Below are 20,071 nucleotides of genomic sequence, written 5' to 3' on the forward strand. Positions count from 1 at the left end.
CCCCCCCCCCCCCCCCCCCCCCCCCAATATTTAACACATTTCCTACAGTTAATTCATTTCTGTTAATGTAAAATTATAAATGCTGCAAGCAAAGGATGGCACATGAACATTTTTTCCTGCAGTATAAATACAATTACTTGTAATAGATTATTCTAAAGTCTTATTTGACAGAAACCCACAGAACATGAAGCATTGAACAGAAGTTCACAATTGCAATTTTTCAAGGAGTTCAATGTGTCCACTTAAAGTTAGAAGTGCTTCTACATGAACAAGAGAGGCATTGATTTGATGAATTATTTTCCAGGTAAAGAAACTACCAAAAAATGAGTTCAATAGGCAAAACCAGAGCTTTCCATACTAGAACAAACATCTTAAGTCTTCTGCTTTTTTTTCACCTGCAGGAAGCCCCTCTCATTTATAAACTACCCATCAACTATAGTTAAAAATGTCATCTGTTGTGTGTATAATTTTAAGTAGCTACAGCTAAAGGCAAACATCACTATTTTCTTGAATGTCAGTTCCCCTTTGTACTTTTTAGAATTTGTGTTGGTGTGATGGGACTAACTGATCATTCACCTGATAAAAAAGGGAAATCATCAAATGAGAACAGACAAATCTTATCCTTTGAGCCATTCAACATTCCCATGTTGCTGTGTTTAGTACAAGAAAATCCTTCATGCTTGCAGTGCCTGGGCTGCCCAGGAGGGCTGCAGTACCCAGCCTACCAGGGCACCAGCCACCCCTCCTGAGAAGCTGCACCCCCAGTGCCTTGTCCAGGTGATGCCAGGGTCAAAGGCACTGGGAAGGAAAGCAGATCAACCCTTTGAAAGGACAGAGGCATATTCTTCAACTTGAGGCCATGTTCTCACAGTCCAGTTGCTCCACACTGACTAAAGAAACACTGTGCCATGCTCTTCTTCCTCTATTCACTGCAGCATGCATATTTCAGAGGAAAACAACACTGCCTTCTGTACTAGGCACGTGTTCCTTGAACCCTGCAAGTCATCATTAGAAATGATAGAGCAGTGCAATAACCACCTTGGATTTGTTTGACTATTCTGATGTGGTCTGTGCTGGTCTAGTTAGGGATGAAGCAATGAAAGATATCTATGAATACGTACATACAAAGTACTCATGGAAGAACGCTACATTTGCAAGCTTTTTGGAGCATGCTACAGAGACTGGAACAACCATGCCGATGTTACTGAAATTCTTAGCTGGTTAAAATAAAATCTACAGGAAAATATTATCTTTTCTGTTTTTCTGTTATTCACTATTTGGTTCCCTTAGAACCCTTTATATTTGTACAGAATACAATTGGTCTCATCACTACGTGGTTTTACAGCAGTTTTCCAAAAAGTCAGCTCTTGGAGCAAACCTTTGACTGATGTGAGGCAGCAATAGCATTTGATTGACAGAGTAGGTAGAAAAGGAAAAGAAAATGGAAAATTAATGAACAGTAAATTACAACTTTCCCTGAAGACAGAGCAATAGGGAAGAATTTGCCTCAATTAGTAAAAAAAAATAATAAAACGGTAGGAGGAAAAGTAGGATGCTTTCAAAGAGAGAAAATTTTTGCAAAGTCAAATCCTCCCACTGAATTTTCAAGGGTTAGGCACAAAGAGCAGTAAGGCTACAAATGGACTTTAGGTCTATACCTGTAACTTTCCTGGTCTTGACACTTATCCCCAACTCTCTCGCAGATACACTAAGATATACAAAACCTTATTACACCCTCAGCCACTTCAAAGAAAGAATTTATTTCAGTATAAACCCAAATGAAAGTCAGCAGTTTGAATTTCCCTTTATGTGTCCAGACTTCTAAAAAATACTGAGAAAGACAGACAATAAAGTTTTAAGTGGATTCCACATGCATGTTCCCAGAAGAATAAAAAGTATTCCTCTGCTCAAAATTTCCAATAATGGCTTTTAGTAAGAATATATAATTTGATGCAAAAGGAAAACTAAATTTATCATCAAATATATATTTGTGAAAAAACCATATGATTTTGAAAAGAAACATGAATATCTAAAGCTTTAGTGCAAATATTTCTTTGGGTAGGACCATGGTACCGTACAATACTGCTCTGTTCAGAAGAATGAGATAATAAGAGTTTCTAACTTAAAGCAATATTTCTCTAAAAATTCTGCAGAGATGACAGTGAATGGAACTGTTAAAAGGAAGAATTTGAAGTGCTTTTTCTCTAAACAAAATAGAGCATTTTCAACATCACTTCAAGTTTTAAAGTAAAACAGCTTCAGTAGTTCTAGTGTTCACAAGGGTGAGGGACTAAGAGCACTCTGCTACAGGCAGAGTACGAGTAGGTGACGTGCAAGCTTTTACATTTATCTCTGCTAATGCATTTCACATACTGCTCTGCAGTGTTCCTAATAGTCAAGCCATGGGCCTCTTCAGCAGAGGTGGCAAACCCCACTTAACTGCACGGTGGTTTTGTGTTACAGATCAATGCCCACAAGGGGACATGAAACGCTGCTGCCACTTCAGGTTTGGCTTCACAACTGAACTCAAAATGCTTCTTTCATGACAGACAGTCTTCATTTTCTACTCACCCTGGTGTGATTCAGTTTTAATAGGGATACTTGCAATATCAAGAAACATACAAAGAAAAACCCTTTGCACATTTTCATTTATGGTGAGTACGTTCAATAGAAAATTCAAAAGCTCAATTACACCTCAAAAGCTAAAAGGTGTGATTTGAAGCCTAAATAATCTAAAATTGTCACTTTATAACAAATTCCCGTATCTAATACTGTGTTTCCATGCCTACCACTCCTAAAATTACCATGTTAATCTGACTTTATTCTCATTGATTCAGAGAAAATTTGGGAAGTAAGCAATGCAAGACCAGACAGTAGAACGTGTAATATTCCAACTGCCTTGTATACATCCGGTTTCTCCTGGTTCTCAGGAGCTTTAGCACAGTTGGTTATATCTTCAATATCACATGTGTATTCCAGTAGTTACATCCATCTAAAGGAGATTGTATCTACCTGCTGGTGTTTAAGATAAACAGCAAAAAAACCTGTTAAATAATCTAACCCTAGTTGGTATTCAAAATCTATGCTTTTGAAGCTTCTTCTCGGGCTTCCCAATTTCCATTTCCTCCTATCAATAAGGGGAATCTGTGAAGGGGTGATGCAGGGACTACATACAGAAAGTTGTAACCAGATAAAGTTGCTAATTTCCTCTGCTTCCAACACTTCTCCATGTGTGGATCAAAAGGAGGTGGCCCAACTCACTGCATGTCATACAAGAACAGTGTTTACCTCAAGATCTTGTTGCATTAAAACAAAAGTAATCCCATCACACAAGATACAAACACTTTCAAACCCACTTTACAGATAGAAAAGTCGTTATAGTAAGAATCTAAGCAGTAGGTGTAACTGCATGAAATAAACACAAATCAGATGAAGATTGGGCCACGGAAGAATCAGTCTTGGAAAAAAAGCAAAGAAAAGCCTCACCATAGCTAAATGTTATGTACTTGCCCAAAAATATAGCCATAGTGCTCTACACAATGAAGTTCAGAATGCTCGCTGCGGGACGCAAGTAGTATACATTCCGAACGCAGGACAGACAGATTGTTGCCTCCCAAATTAGTCACTAGGCATCCCCGCCTCTTAATATAACACAAATTCATGTATTTTGTATTTTCTCCAGGTCTGTCATGGCAGTGGTACCTAATTTGTGCAAAGCAGTATTTTCAAAGATAATTAATCCAGTTTTAGCTTTAAAATTTGCTAGACCAAACTGGGCAAACCTGCATGCTTATAGGAAATATAAGAATAGCATGCCTGTACAGAAGTGGTACAGAGGTAATACTTTAACAGCATATGAGCCTCTAATTTTGATTTTTTTGGACAATGACTTAAACAGGTGCAGCCTCAGCACTATGACAAAACCCAAATATCTAAAAATCTTAAAGACAGTGCAACTCAAGCCAGTGAAACATAAATTTGCTCACGGCAATATCGGATGAAAATTTTTGTGATGTAGAAACAGATGTCACAGTACATTTTTCAGAGTATGCATTACCCACTGCTTTGTATGCATGGCTTCACTGGGTATATTTAAATTACATTTCATAAACACACTATTAACTTCTTTATTCCAACTATATCAAAGTAAAGTAGGAATAGCATAGTCTTTATTAAAAGTTTCTATTTACATGAAAAGTTACAGTAACCAATCACCCTAACTTAAGAAGACTAGACAAAACAAAAAAATACAATTGTTTCATTATATTAAAAAGCCTCAATTACAGAAAGCTTGACACAGCCAAAATATAATCAACATCAGACAGAGATGCATAAAAAGTGAAAAGTGCAGTTAGAACATTCACTGTATCAACCACAGTGAATGTGATACCAGCTGCACAGTAGTTTAATATAATTAAACTTCACTCCTTATATAATCTAAGTTAAATGACAGCCAAGAGTGAAGTTAACTATCCGCTTTCTGGTACAGGGATGCAAGAATTGCAGGGTTATTTTGAAATTTTTAAAAAGAGCAGCCCAAGTAGCATGTCACAAGTGCCAAAAAACATTCTGGTTGTGTCACACTGGGGAGCATCCCCTTTCACTTTAGCATTATGACCGGTGTGCATAAACCAAGCAGTATATAATTGTTTTTGCATTATGGTAAAAATCTAGTGGGTTTGAAAAAGAGACCTAAATCTCTTGTACAGAAAGAGGCAGCTTTAGGAAAAAAAACACAAAAATGTTTCACCCTGTGATGCAGTCACTGCCCTTTTCCCTCCTTCTCTACAGTCTTCTATTTGCGGCAGTAAAATCCTGCCGAGTTTAATTAATGCATAGAATTCACTTCCTTTAGTTTCATTTTATTTACAAGGGAAATAAGAAAAGAATAAGTACATATTTGGGACGAGGGATATTAGCTATTTTGAATGGGTTAACTGAAGTAACCAGTAGTAGTATAGCCCTGATGCTGTGGGAATTTTATTACTGTAGCTCTTTGCCCAGTTTCTCCAAACTATTTTGCAGTCAGATCCAAAGTTGATTCTGCCATAAATGCTCCCCTGTACGAGCTGGTGACTGCTCTGGAAGCATGACCTAGAAGAGCAGAAGCATACCTAACACCCTTGGATTCACCTCTACCCCCAAGTGGATTACCTGTCTGGAGAAATGGTGGGGCTCCATGTTGTGGCTATAAGCTGTGGCAGCATTTTTTGAGAAACAAGAAAGTCAGCTTTGTTGTAGCCTGGATAATAGAACTGTGAAGCCACAGCACTTGGAACAGGCTTACTGCCCACTTCTTGGATCATGAAGCAAAGACTGAGGTCTGTGCAGCTGCAGCTACGCTAGTAATAGTAACAAATAGCTCATTTAAACCTGACTTTTATGAATCTATATACACCTCCAGACACAAAAAGGTCACCTGAATTAATAGAAAAGTGTGATGGCTTCCAATTATAGTAAAGAAAGTCAAACCATTAATTTTATTGTTGCTGATATTCTAGGATATAAACAGAAGTCCAAATATTGCCACAAATGAAGTCACAACCTGGATGGCCCAGGGTCATTGACACTTGCAGTAGTCTACCTTAACTCAAATTCTAAAGCTTATTTAATTTTTTCTTATCTACATCCTGTTTTAAAATGGCTTAATATTGGAAAAAAAAGCTAAATATATATAAACCAGGGATGAGATTAACATCTTCCCTTACAAAAAGATATGATAAGCTATAAGTCTAGGTGTTTTACATAGGAGCTACATAACTACTATGACAAAAGTAGTAGTTCTCTCTTGGGACTTATGAGCTACATTAACGGGATTCTCTGGGAGATACTCTAATCCTGTACTACAATTTTAAAGAAGAGTTATAAAAAGTTACTAAAAGTGTGTAAAATATTATCAAATTTTATCAATTCTCGAGGCTAGATCTTGTCCTGTAAAAGAGGCAGCATCAAGACCTGCAACTAGAAGAGTAGTAGTACAGGGATAGCTCTATGAATCAAGTCCACTCTTTTTGCTTACAGACAGGATATTATTTTCCATCATCTGTCAGTCACAACAGAAACTGGAAGGGAAGGGAAAAAGTCAAACTGCTTTCACTCAATTCCTGTATCTGTCCAAGGGTGACAATTATATTGAATAAATAGCAGATACCATTTTAAGCCCCTGTAGTCTAAACCATAACCAAAAATTAAAACATAAACATTCTGAAAATGTGTGTATATGCCCCCTCCCTTGTTATTCTTAAACAGAAAAAATACTTTAGTCTATAAACCGAAAGTAGTCCAGATTCAGTGTCTGAAATATTCCATACATTCCCATTAAAGAGGACAGCAAGGAGACAGATCCAACATGTTTGCTCACAAAGGTCCAGAACATAAACAAACACATAAACTATTTTCTACCTGAAAAAAAACGACAAGTCCTCTAAATCTGTAACTTTGTAACTTTACTTTTGTAAGCAAAGACAGTCTGAAGTTTTAAGTTATGCCTTTAATTTCCTTCTTATGGATAATGAACGCATATAAAGTCATTGAATGAGCTTGCACAGTCTTTAATCGTACTAGGGGCCAATTACAGATGTGTAAAGAGCATTTCAGCTAATTAAATACAGGCATCAAGGACCATTTTTGATGCCCAAGAGAAAACTATCCCTGTGGACTCCAGCTGCCACAGAAGACAAATGCAGATCTCCCATAGGTCCTATGGTATCTTCTAGCTCTGCAAGTCTGTCTTAGATCACCTGGAGCACATAAACTGGTACTCATGGTCTATGTTTGGCAGTTAAATCACTCAGATCACCCCACTGACCTCCATATATCATCTCAAGTGAATAACTGTTTGTCAAGTAAAAAGCTGACAGTGTAACCAGAAATGTAGACTGCAACCCAAAATTATTGACCTTTAGCAGTGACACAGATGATCTTGGACCCTTACAAATAGATAATAGCAGCAGCCACAGGAGAACTGTGGGTATGCAAGAGATCAAAAATAAAATGTGGTTACCTCTCTCGAACATCAGGTTACATGGCCCTATTATGATTCTGGTTTGGGCATATAATAATATCAGAAACATATTTCTGGAAAATTATTCACAGTGATGTTATCTCAGTGTATTTCATATGTTCTCTGCCATCAAAAAGCACAGAAAAGTATTTTTTTATTTACCAGGAATACCCGTGCTGATTCATGTAACCAATTAAACAATAGCACAGGGCCTATCTTAAGTGCATAGTTCTCTTTCTCTATTCTCTAATACAACAACAAAAAATACAGTACATTTAAGGTATAAGAAAAAAGCAAAACCAATTGTACATAAACCTATTTCCCCAATTGGAAAACTTGCTGAAGAGAACCAAAGAACAATATAGTGACAAACTTAAATCCTCAGTACGATTTATGCAAGAATGAAGCAAAGCACTTACCGTGTCTTGAGATTTATCTTTGACATCATAGACTGCTAGTTTTATTTTGGTTTCCTCATAGATGGGGTATTCCGGTGGGAATGTCACACCAGTCAAAAACAGTGGATCTCTTGTACCCTGTGTAACATGAGTAAACATTCAGTAAGGTAACAGCTGTGCAATGTGTAGTAAGCCATTATGGATGTACAGAAACTGTGGGCTCTTTATAACAAATTAGCTTTTTACTGTGGAGAGATGTGAACAGCTAAGTATTACCCAAGCAGTCAGAAAATCAGAGAACTTCAAAACTTTGTTAGGAAAGTTTCAAAAAGATTTCTGAAAAGTTTTTTAACTGGAAAAGATATTGAGTGCTTCTGCAACAGAAACTAGCAACATGCCCCTAAACAGCTCAGCCAGCAGGTCTTAGTATGTGCAATGAAACCTGTAATAAACAAACCTGATCTTTATCCCAGAATATTTTCCGAAATCTCATAATAATTTAAATGAACTGAAGACACAATTCACACACAGAAAATGAGAGATCTTCATTAAGTCACAATAAAATGTCTACAGAAATGCTATAAAGACTCCCTGTATTACATTAAGGATACTGATTTGCAGGGAGGGGATTACAACACCCCTCTTCAGGCAGTAGAGGAATAAGATAATATTCCTTTATGTTGTAGCACTATGATTATATCTAAAAGGTGAACACAGAAGTAACCTTATCATAGCTTCAGATATATGAACAGTTCAATTAATCATATAAAACGTTGGCTAGAATTTCTCAATGTTTAATTATACTTAGTTTCCAAAGAAGCTTAGGCTAGTATCCTTAAATTTTCTATTAAGTAAAATAAAGGATTTTGCAAGATAAGTGTAATTTCTCTTAAAGAAAATAACTTTTCTGTGCCCCTGCCTTCCCCTCCCCCAAAGCTTGACCATGAAGCTGAGAGCCTTGACAACAAATTCAGGGATTTATTCAGATCTAGGACATTGTGTCAGGAAATGCATCAACTTCTATTCAATAAATAAATAAATAAATAAATAATCTATTCCATCTTCTGCATGACATCATTCCAGTTTGCAATGAAACACCCCAATCAGAAACAAGATGTTTGAATTAAGCCTGAAACTATAACAATTTAATTAGTAGTTAGTTGAAACTGACCACACAAAGAGCTCATGAAATATTCTCATTGTATTTAACAGTTAAAACAAGCCTTTCGCAAAATCATCTCTGTTTACAATAAGACTTCCCCATTCTTAATGAATCTCTACAGTAAATTAAGCAAGCTACACCTACATTGCCTGCCCACACTTAATTTTCCTCTGTGAACCACTTTTGCTGTTTCTGACATGATGCTTACAGGGCAAAGTGAAGACTCGCAAAGCAGCCTCAGACAACTTTTGCTGTAATGTGATGCAAGTTACTAATTATTTCACATAAAGTCACAGACATTACGTACACACACACTTTTCCCTAATTATAAAAGTAGGCTAATATTTTTCAAATTGCAAAAGCATCAACTTTCCAATGTAAAAAATAGAACAAGAAACAGATAGGATATATAGGATATAACAGACCATATAATACACCTATGTTCTTCTGTAATTTAAAAATACTTTACAAATACCCTACTCACTCTACTCTAATTTTACTTTGCAGTGCCTTGTCCTTTCATGAAAGCAGCTATTCCCTGTTTCATTCTAGATCTATGTCTGGAGAACTGGAGTATTCCCTATGCCTCTACTTGGAACAACAGAGCTTTCATGGAAAGCCAAGTTCATTTCTAACCGTTTATCCTGGTTAAATGCCAAGAACTACAGCACATTCAGGTATGCTTTATTAACTGGCAGAGTGTGCTTGTCTTACCTAAGACTGTGCACAAACTTGTTTTACTTCTCGTTCACTAAGGAAGAAAAGAGCAATTCATTAATGACCATGTTAATTGAATAAGAAAGACTCTCACCTCCACGATTTCAGTGCTTGAATACCTCGTCAAAATGTGCTCTGCTGGATGTACCACTGAGACTTGTATAAACGTATTCAGCTTCCGATCACGGGTAGCAGCCACTAGATCCTTGCATGCTGAAGACAGTACAAAATAAAAATAAAATACTCAAAAGAAAACTCTGGGAAAATGCTGTCACAGGCACAGGACAAAGCAGACTACACTCCGGCTCCAGATTAAATCTCTAGAGACAAGCCGATTTAACAGAGGAAGTCCCTTGGAAGTAACTTACAGAAATAGGAAGTCACATGCTGCATAACTGAACTGAGATTTTGTTTCCACTAAAAATACTTGCAGCTTCTGCAAAGCTCCCTGCCAGAGGCTCATCAGCTCCAGTATATGAATTTACACACACTGCAATAGTAGGTAATTTTACATAAGCACTCATTTAATCTGCCACAAAATCTCTCTTAGCTGCCTAATTTGATCATCTCTTGTTTGACAGTTTTCACTGTACATGACCATTTTAAACACATTCTGAACCAGTTAAATGCTACCAGTGATTAGGTTAGTTTATCTAGCCTAATACTACATTTTGAACTTTTGAGCAGAATTCATCGAATAAAAATCCACATACCTAAAAGCAGATAGCAAAATAACCAATTCTTTTGTCAGTGACTTGCATATAAATGAGAAAAATAATTGTATTCTGGCTATGTGACATCATTATTAAAACTCGTTCTACCTAATAAAAATATAGAAATTCAGTTATTGTTTAATAATTCATTTTTATCCTGGGGTCACAGTCATGCAGATAGGTGATGGAGTTCACTCTTTAGACTAACACACCTCATGCCCTCTAACCAAAAGGACAAAAGCACCAAAGAAAAGAGAAGAGGCAGAGGAAAGAAACAAATGCACCATTAGCTGCTCTGCAGAAGGGACGTGCACTAACAGGGCATGCGCGGGTTCCCAAGCAAAACCCATCCACCTTACGTTCTTCAATATGGAATATGCAACCGTGAATACTGCGACAGGATCTACCCAGTGCTTTCTGCAGTGCATCAAACTACACTAGGAACTTAGAAGCCCGATGGAACAAAGGAAAAGCCTCTGGTTTCAGAGAGGCTAATTGACAAGAAAGAGCCAAGAACATTTTCTAGGAGTCACTGCCAACAGGGGCTTCATCAAGTGCAGCTGACCTTTAACATTGTAAAAGATGAGTCAGATTATCCTCACAGCAAGCAAACCTGGTTTGTTGAGAAGCCAAGGAAAGGAAAGCTCTGATACATACAAAAGGCCAACTCAGCTTGGTTTATACTTTTTTTTTTCCTTTGGGCTTGGACCTGCTGCTTGAGGAAATAAAAGGAAAACTGGCTGAAGCTTTTTTACTGCTCTCTCATAGTTATAAAGGAACAAAGAAACAATTACATCTAACCTTCAAAGATTATTTTGTAGTTTTACTTTAGCCCAAATTGCTAATGAAATCTTTTGGTAGATAGTCTCAAGCTGACCCTATCATAATTTGCAGGTAAAAGTGAAATAAGAATAAAAGGTTTTGCATTATTAAGTCTTTATGAAACAGGTGATGTAACAGAACCAGAGTTGAATAGCAATTCCTTGCTACTAAGGCTCACCATATTATTGAAATTACTCTAAATATTAGCACTACTTGATCTGACCTGAATATAAGTATGAGCAGATTTATGGAAAAACTGTTACCAAAGCACAACAGGTTGGGCAGATACCTAGCTGTTTGAACTATATCCTCTTTAAAGCTCACCACAAATGCAGAATCAGACCATTGAAATTTCCAGATAGAGCCATTTTCCCCCACAAACCCTGATCTTATGCCACCACCCAATCTTCAAATGCTCCACTCTAATCATGTTTTTAGAACACAGCACAGTAAAACACAGTTTCAGACGAATGGCAAGAGAGCTAATTTTCAATATGAGAAGCTGGAACATTGACAGATATAGTTGAATTTTTCACATCCACCACAGAGGAAGGCTAGCCAGCTCACAATTCAATAGACCTCCAAAGATGACAGGAATACATCAAAAAGGAAAAAAAACCAGAAAGAGGCAGAAACCTAGTAAAAACAAAAATAAATAAATAAACGCACCAGTGACTCTGGCAGGAACCCTACAGCTGAACTTGTAAAAAATACTAGTGCATGATGAATGGAGGTAAATCCCCTATAAATAATGCTTTTATTTCCTTGTGACATGTCTCAGATACATGAACTAGATGTGACTAATTCTTTTAGCAGCCAAAAGCATAGGCTTTTTTCCTATTGATAAAACTTTAGCAATAGGAAGAAGATTTGCACTAAGTGTTCACCACCTTGATGATATCTGAACATAGGAGACAATTTTTGTGGTCATAGCCAGTCATTAGATCATTTTCCTGTAAAAAGACAGCTTAGCAATACGATCTTAATGTCAACTCTACCCAATGAAATTTAAGGTAATTCATCTGCATATCCCCAATGGGGAGGGATCAGCACAAAGTATTAGAACTCTTTGGGAGATCCCAGTGCAGAGGGATAAATGAAACCTGCATCTACTTCGATGACAGAATTATTTGTCTCTACTGGACACTGGGCTACTACTGTTCACAACTACTATTTCAATCAGAAAGGATATTCAATAAGGTTGTCACCAGCAGACAACTGAATACTTGGTGTGACACAGAATTTGTCAGTTTGAGCCACAGTGCATCACCTCCCTTAAAAACAGCCCAACTGAAATGTTTAAGAAAACATAAGGATTACTTTAAAGCTGATGACAAAGAACAGGAGAAGTTTGTTATACCCTGTTCATAGCCTAGAAAGTTCCACAGCCCCACATTGCATTACTGCCCTTTAAACTATCTTACTAGCAGTATGTTTGAAAATCGGGTCTTCTCAAAGAAAGAGTCAACCGTGTTTGACTATGTGAAACATGACATGGTTATGAAAGTGGAATACCAGCTATAAGTTATATATTTGGACACATCTCTTGGGCATTATTGACATACTCCTCAAAAAGAAACTGATGAAAATACAAACATGAAAGGCATGCTAAGGCTGGTTTCTTAGCTGCAAATGTAACACAGTGAAAGCAGGTAACAACATCAACACGCTTTCCATCATGACCTATGCCCAAGCAGACCATATACATAGGTCACATAACTTTTCAATACTTCACTGTGCTTGAATTAATTCTGGAAAAACTCATCAACAAAACTCAGTGAAATGAAGTGACAGCTTGTACTTACACACCAGAAGTATATGAATCTACTCATTGTGACTGTTGACTCAGTGTGTAAAAGCCTGAGTCATCCATTCCCCCGGTAATCCCATCTCTGCTAAGCCTATCAGCGTACAATGAATGTTTAAGGAAGAACTACATTAGGAATAATTTATGCTTTTAAATCAGAGAAAAAGAAGTTAAGATGGCCGAAAGAAACAACTTCTCTACATATTAAAGAAAGAAATACAGCAAAGTAATCACTATGTGTAGAGCAAGATGAACGGCTGCAAGGAATAAGAATTTCTTTAGAATGTAGTTACAAATACTCATTTATTTTGCAAACCTATGTGGTCTACATGTAGATCTCTTGCCATTTAAAATGCCTCGAAATAAATTATGTTATCCTTCAACAGTTATTTTCTAAAGAATAAAAGCAAAAAGAATATTAATTATGTCATTTCCATTACTGTTCTACTATCAAAACCATGGTATTATTCTTACATGAATCACAGTAAACAAGTCTTCATTCTCTATCAGTCATGCTACATATTGCCCTGTACATGTCAGTACTGCTACAATGCACACAAATCACGTGTGCTGTAAATGCAAACCGCATAAGTAGATATTTGACTCTGGAGTCCTGCCACATTCAGTATTTCACTGCTCTCTATGCTGCACTACCATGCCGCCTCTGCTCTTCTTCTGGGTGTGTACACACACACACACGTGAAGACAGCAGAAGAGAAAGGCGGGTTACTGTTTCCTCAAAACTGGGCTAAAGTGTAAACACAGCCAGAATGTTGCTTCATGATTGCAGTGACCAATTCATGGCACCAGGGAGAATTTTGTGAAACATTACCTGTATGGAGGAATAGAGCACTGAGAGAAAGATTAAAAAATCCCCATGACTATATAACAATAAAAAGTGGGAAAACAAACAAAACAAACAACAACAACAAAGAGAAATAGTCTGGAAATTCATCATCTACGTTCCCTGAAACTGTAACAATTCTGACCAGGCATTCAGCAGGGCTCCAAGCACTAAGCCCACTGGAGCCAGAAGAAGTTAATCTGGCAGAGAAACAGGGAGATGCAGCATCCCCCAGAACTGAAAAAGATCCAGTAGCTGGAACAAATGACATGGGCAGAGGGACTGAAAGACATTCTTTGCTCAGAGTTCACAGAGCTGTTTGGGAAGAAAACCAAGCACTAGCCCCAGAATTGGGAAATGGCATTCAAATGGCAACATTTATTTTTGTTAGCGGGGGAAATTAGAGCACATCAGTGAATGTCTTCCCAGACCACAGATTCACACGATGCATGTATTGGCCTACATGGCCATTTGCAAGGTAGCTTTTTCTTTAACCAGTGACAGAAACACCATTTAACACAGCTTCACTCCTTCCCATTTTCAAACCAAAAGAGATTCCAGGGGTCTGGCAAGGGAAAAGAATTAACCACCATAGCCCCATTGTCTCCAGAGCACACTATTTTGTACGCTGTCAAAACAGAATGGAAAATTAGTAGCATCTAAAGACAAGGGGCATGGGAGAAGCCTGCATGTCTCACACACCTGTATGTGTGAACATGATGTTCATTTTTATTTTTTTTCATTTCATTGGCATTGCAGCAGCATTATTATCCCAAAGCAACCTAGTTTATAAATAATATTGTACAGTCTGTCAAGACAGACTAATTAACTGAGGTGCAGCTATTCCTTAGTGGGCAAAAGGACACATTAAATAAGAGAACACTACATTCAGACCTGTGCTACATGCAGAACACTAAACAGTACACAGTTTTCTTTCCTCCACCCTGGAGCAGATGTTGAGGAGGGCAGGAAGAAGAAAGTGCACATCACCACTGCTTCTGCCTCCACTGAACACAGCGCTAATCAAGCTTGCTGAAAACAATACCTTCAGTCAGGCACACAAAGGCTTAGGAATAATCCAGCTTTAGAACATACAGGAAAGCTTCGGTCATACTTTTAAATTAGGAGTGTAAATGCAACTGTAAGAGGGATGAGAACAGGACAGCAATGTGTTCTCTGCATGGCAAAACATGCCTGAAAGCAAATGAGACAAACATTTGAAGACTGGTATTAGCACTGAACGGTGTTAATGAGCACTCCTCCAGCTACTGCTCCATAATAAATATTATTAATTGGTTTATCATGAATACTACTAATTGATTGTCCCATTCATGTGTCAGCAGGAATGCTTCAGTATACTGGTGGGTAAAGAGCACCTCTACCCAGAGACCAAAAGAACAGAGAAGTTACTCCCGCAAAAATTTGCAGAGTGGATTCCCAGTAAAATTCACCTTACAACACTAAATATTGAAGGACACAGACACAGAAATTATAATACCCATGTTATTGCAAAATGAGGGTATAGTTACATGGTCATGAAACAGGTATGTACTAGGAGGAACACTCATCAACAGTAGTGACTAAAACAGATACTCAGACTCTGGTAAACTGCAATGGAAAGAATCTCTACAGATTAGAGGTCCAAAACATTTGGACCACATGTAAGTAAAGATCCACTGATTTTTACCTAAGAGAAGCTCCAAGATCACTCTTCCTGTCTCTGGGGATGACAGTCTTGTATAAAAATAAAATACATCTCTGTTCTCTGGAATGTACAGCTGGTTGCTAAAGTAACCTAGTTATATCTCAAGAAAATACACATGCATAACACAATTAGTATCCTTCAGAGGATGACTGTAATTAACAGTGGGAAGAAAATTGCTACCAACAGTCCAAGGAGAAAAAGATGACAGGGCAGTCATCAGATGAAGCACAATGAGATATATCTCTATGACATCTCTGCAAATACAGGTTGGGGGGGGAGGGGGGCCGGGGCAGGAATCCCACTATACCAACAATATTAGCAGTATTTACTGTAAGAAAGATCAATATGCTGTCCAGAAAAACCTCAATCATTAGCCACTTAATTTGCAGCTAAAAGAGCATGATTATTTAGGAGTCATTGAAATAAGATACACAAGTGCTGCTGGGGGAAAATGCTGTATGCTGATAGAGGGTAGGGATAAGTGCTCATGCCCAGGAGTTGAGATGCCAGCTGCACTCATCATCCTATTTGCATATGAAGTGATAAATCTGGTTAGAACTACCACTGTGAAAATCGTAAGTAATCTATTTCAGAGTAAGTTCTGCCCACCCCTTGGTTTTGTAGTACTAAAGGAATTTTAAGTTTTGTGTCTTTTGCGTTTTACTGAAAGCCTGATGTCGGACTAGTGCATTAAGCAGAGCACTTTCAAATTGCATACCCTTCTGCTTTCTCCAAGAAAGTAAAATAAATGCAAAGGCTTAGACTGTAACTTTGCATTGCCATTACCAGCAGCAATAATAGCCATTTCCTGAGTGTGGGTTTCAATTCCTCTGACATGTTAAAGCAGGCCTGTTTCATATTGCAGCTTTGCTATTCAGCCTGGACAACCCCCAGTTACTTACACAGTTTAGGTACGATAGATGCAAGAGCTGACTGGATCAACGAACAGCTCACAGGCATCATATTTCCACTGCAGAAGTGAATGAACGGTTACATGTGTTAACTACCTCATCAGTGGTATTTACATTTTGATAATATGTTAATCCATTGCTAAAGTCAGACAATCTGTTTCAGCACATTCACTGCTAACAATCACACTCCTCCAGCTTTATTTACAATTGTGTATAACTGACTTTCACCATCTCTGTGTTCTAGGCTTAAGCTACACAATGGCAACAAGGTCACAGAAGTGAGTTTCTAGCTTTGCTCAGAACAGCTGGTTCCTTAAGTTACAAACTTCTCTTGATCAATATTTTTAAACTCCTTTAATTTGTGAAACTGTATCTGAGAATTTCTATCTTTTCCATGTAGTGCTATATTTAGTTATAAAAATTTAATTCTTCCAAAACAGACTGCATTTCCTCACTGAGCACACCGTGCCTCTTGACAGCACATAGAATTCTGTCTTTCTGAGATGCTGCAGTAGTCTAATGACAGCAAGACAGAGCTCTTGCTCTTGCTTTAGATTCTCAGTTATCCTCTTTACCTTCTGTCCGAAACTATTCTGCTCATGGCACCACCTATTAATAGTATTTATACCCTGACCTGAAGGTGACTTAAGTTGTCTGGTGAGAGAAATGAAGAAAGAAGAAGAGAAAAAATGAAAATAAATGCTTAAAGTCTTAAAAAAAATCTTGCTGTACATCACTACACTCCAAAATTTATTCATATCAAAATGAATTTTGATTCCAAAGCTGTAATTTAGTTTGGTATTGTTAGTATTTTAGAATACCACAAAAGAGTTTACATCTCCTGGAAACAGAGCTAAAAAACAATTCTTCCTTTACCTCTTCCTAATATTGTCATATCAATTATCTAATAAAGATGCGAACACTGTAATTTCTTTCAAAGGCTTCTCACTATCCCAAAAATAGAGTGGTTGCAGGTTTAAGTATCAGGTGAAGAATTCAAAGAATAGCAAACAGTATACAGGCCTCCTTTTTCTTGTGACTGAGTTTCTTTACACTATAAGCTCACAGGAAACATCTAGAACCTCTAACAATTTGAGATTTATATGAATAAAATATATTCTGCTGGTTCCTAACTTTGCCCACCTCTTCAAAAATAAATGTACAAAACCGCATCAGCAATACCACAGAAAGATGAAAAGAAACAAAAGTGCCAAGCCCCTCTCAAAGTTTTCAGTCTGCCACATCTGCTTTTATTCTAACAGCACACATTGCTTCCTTTGACATAAGCACTTACACACTGCTACACCAGTTGTCAAGCATTAAGTGGTTTTGATCCTCCGTGTGCAGTATTACTTTACAACGCCGTAGAGACAGTCTTTGTCTCTAATATGTAAAGAAAATGCATCTGTTGCTCAGCCTTACTCCAAATCCATGTCACCATATACATTTTTACAACATACTTTCAGACTTGGTGAGGAAAGAAGCTTCCCTTGCAGAACAAAGGCAGGCAGTCAAGCAACACAGAGTCCAGCAACTACAGCAGACAACAAGATTCAGATACAACCTGAAGGTTCTATACAACCTGAAATCCTTTAGGGTGCCTCTTTCACTGCAGTACAACTGCTTTGAGCAGCTGTGAGCAGCTACTCTGGCGTCTGGGTGGAAGTCCAGCTACAGGAGCCCAGACATCAGTAGGGAGTGATCCATCCTGCTTCTTCAGCATGTCGTGCAGCCTGGAGAAGACTCCAGGGCCCCACAACTATGTTGTTATTACCACCCAAGCTAATGTTAATAAAGACCCACGTACATCTCAACAACACTGCAGTTTTAGAAGCTGCAATAAGGATGTCTCTTTCACATAAACTTCTCTGGTGCCAGCTCTTTAATTATAAGCTAATTGATTATGTGGCCATAGCCATGTTGCCCATGAGACACTGCTAGTGAATGAAACTATTCATTTCTTCAACTGAAAATATTACATAATGAAGGCAATCATGATGACAGTGCCAGGACAGGACACAGTAGACAGCTATATTAACAACAGGAACTAACAAAAGAAAAGACTGACAATAGTTAGACTTGCAAGCAAAACTATTGCTCGGCCGCCTAACTGAACAGCCTTTAAGATTCATTTGTCTGAGAAGAGTTGGGTTCCTCCCTTTACATATGCCAAGCACAGAGCCTTCAGCGAAGGGTGAAGAAGCAACGTAGTTTTGATCAACTGCACAGATTCATAAAAAAAACAACCAAAAACAAGGGCAGAAAGGTTTGACCACAGTAGTACTCTCCACATGTAGTGCTCAAAAGAGGCAGAACGTGGCCTTTAAAAAAGGCAGGCAGGGTACTACCGAGCAGTGTGATTGCATTGTTTTTTTTATTATCCCCTTCCCCAGTACTCTAAATGATAGTCTGATTCACAACTGGTTCTCATTGCACAGGGGCTTGTCAAATGTTGAAAATTACATGTGAGTCCCTGTCGAAAAAGAGGGTCCTCTACAAAAAATAGAAAGCAAAGCACTGTTCCTCCAATACACCAGAGGTCATCTTTTAGCAAGGCAAAAGCCACGCTCATTCACATGCCTAAAAGGAAACCGGACTAAAATGTACTTCAAAGTCAAGGCAAAAAGCAGCAAAATATAGTTTTAATCAAAGGAGAAAATAGATTTCTGCAATCTAGGACAATCACTTTTAGCCCTGTAATGATTAAATTTCCTAGTCAGGAAATGCATGATAAATGCCAAGTAATCTGCATGAGCTATAGTTAAAAGGAGATGTTCTAATGTAAGTAAAACTTATCTGAAAAGGTGGCAATTCTGGATTAATACCTAAATTAGAGATCTAAGTAAGAGACAGTGCTTTACTCCTCAGGGGATTTTGAAACAGCCATTCTGACAAATAAAGAATACTTTAATAGCATGGGACCTGCATGAGATAACAAAGTATAACCCCTTTATAAGGAATTACATATATATATGTGTGTGTGTGTGCGCGGACGCGTATATATATGTTTCTTTTCACATAAACGACAGAGTCCAGAAATAACAAAAGCTCACAGATTAAGGGTTGTGTCAGAGGACAAGTTTCAAGGAATCCATCTCCCATGAGCATTTTGGATTCGTTTACTCACACATCCTGAAAAAAATAACCTTTACTCCTAAACTTCTCCAAAACGTACATCTCAACCATCAGCACTCTGTTGGTACAGACAAACAGCCTTTAAAAAAGTACAGGGTGACAAATAACCATACTGATGGTAGTTGTGGCACACTTAGATGTCACAAAGTAACTTTTTTAAGGCAGCATATACATTTGTATTTCCAGTTTCTTCAAAATCAAGAGCGAGCTCATCTCTCTAGGATACCGGCCTGATATTATTACTCTAAATTGTTAACTCACAGATTTACAAAAAGTCTGCAGCTTTTATTTTGAGACAGATCTAAAAAAGGGGGAGATGTTAATGAGCTCTACAGAGCAGTAGGGCCCACCATACTGCATGCTAAACCAGAAAGTTGAATTCTTGTATTACAAACAGACTGTCATTTCCAGCAGGAATTTCTTCAAAGGTCAAAGACTGCTATTTACATGTTACAATACTATGTTTTAAACCGCCTTGTTTTTGATGTGTTGACACATATGTAAAGACATAGCTGACTTCTTGCCAGAGAAATCATTTTCAATTATTTGTACTCCTTCATACAAAGAAATATTAGTTAAGGATTAAAGGGGAAAAAAAACCCAACCAAAACCAAACCTTCATTTGCCTCCCTGGCAGATTTGAGATTTAAATCCAGAATGACCTAGGCATTGCTGCTCTTCATCTCACCGGGAGCATGTTCAGATCTCAGTTGAAAACAGTGCTAGTGCATTTTACTTTTTAAAGCAGTTCATTTACAATCCTACAATCATTTACAAGCCAACAATCCTCAGCTTCTCAGGTGTGAAAAAATCTGGTCTTCAAAGAATGCTAAACCCAGATTCTTCTTAACTCA

At 37.8% G+C, this 20,071-nt stretch overlaps 1 protein-coding gene across 3 annotated transcripts in view; it reads right to left on the reverse strand.

Moving 5' to 3' along the window:
- Nucleotides 1–20,071, reverse strand: part of INPP4B (inositol polyphosphate-4-phosphatase type II B) — a 220,868-nt gene that overhangs the window by 173,593 nt on the left and 27,204 nt on the right. For all 3 annotated transcript variants that reach the window (XM_040581815.1, XM_040581804.1, XM_040581824.1), the window contains exons 4-5: nt 9,375–9,493; nt 7,423–7,539 (exon numbers count right to left, since the gene is read on the reverse strand). In XM_040581815.1, coding sequence (XP_040437749.1) covers nt 7,423–7,539; nt 9,375–9,493 — 236 coding nt within the window. The remainder of the gene's footprint in view (nt 1–7,422; nt 7,540–9,374; nt 9,494–20,071) is intronic.

Source organism: Falco naumanni, chromosome 1, assembly GCF_017639655.2.
Source record: "Falco naumanni isolate bFalNau1 chromosome 1, bFalNau1.pat, whole genome shotgun sequence".
In the NCBI taxonomy this organism is placed as follows: Eukaryota; Metazoa; Chordata; class Aves; order Falconiformes; family Falconidae; genus Falco; species Falco naumanni.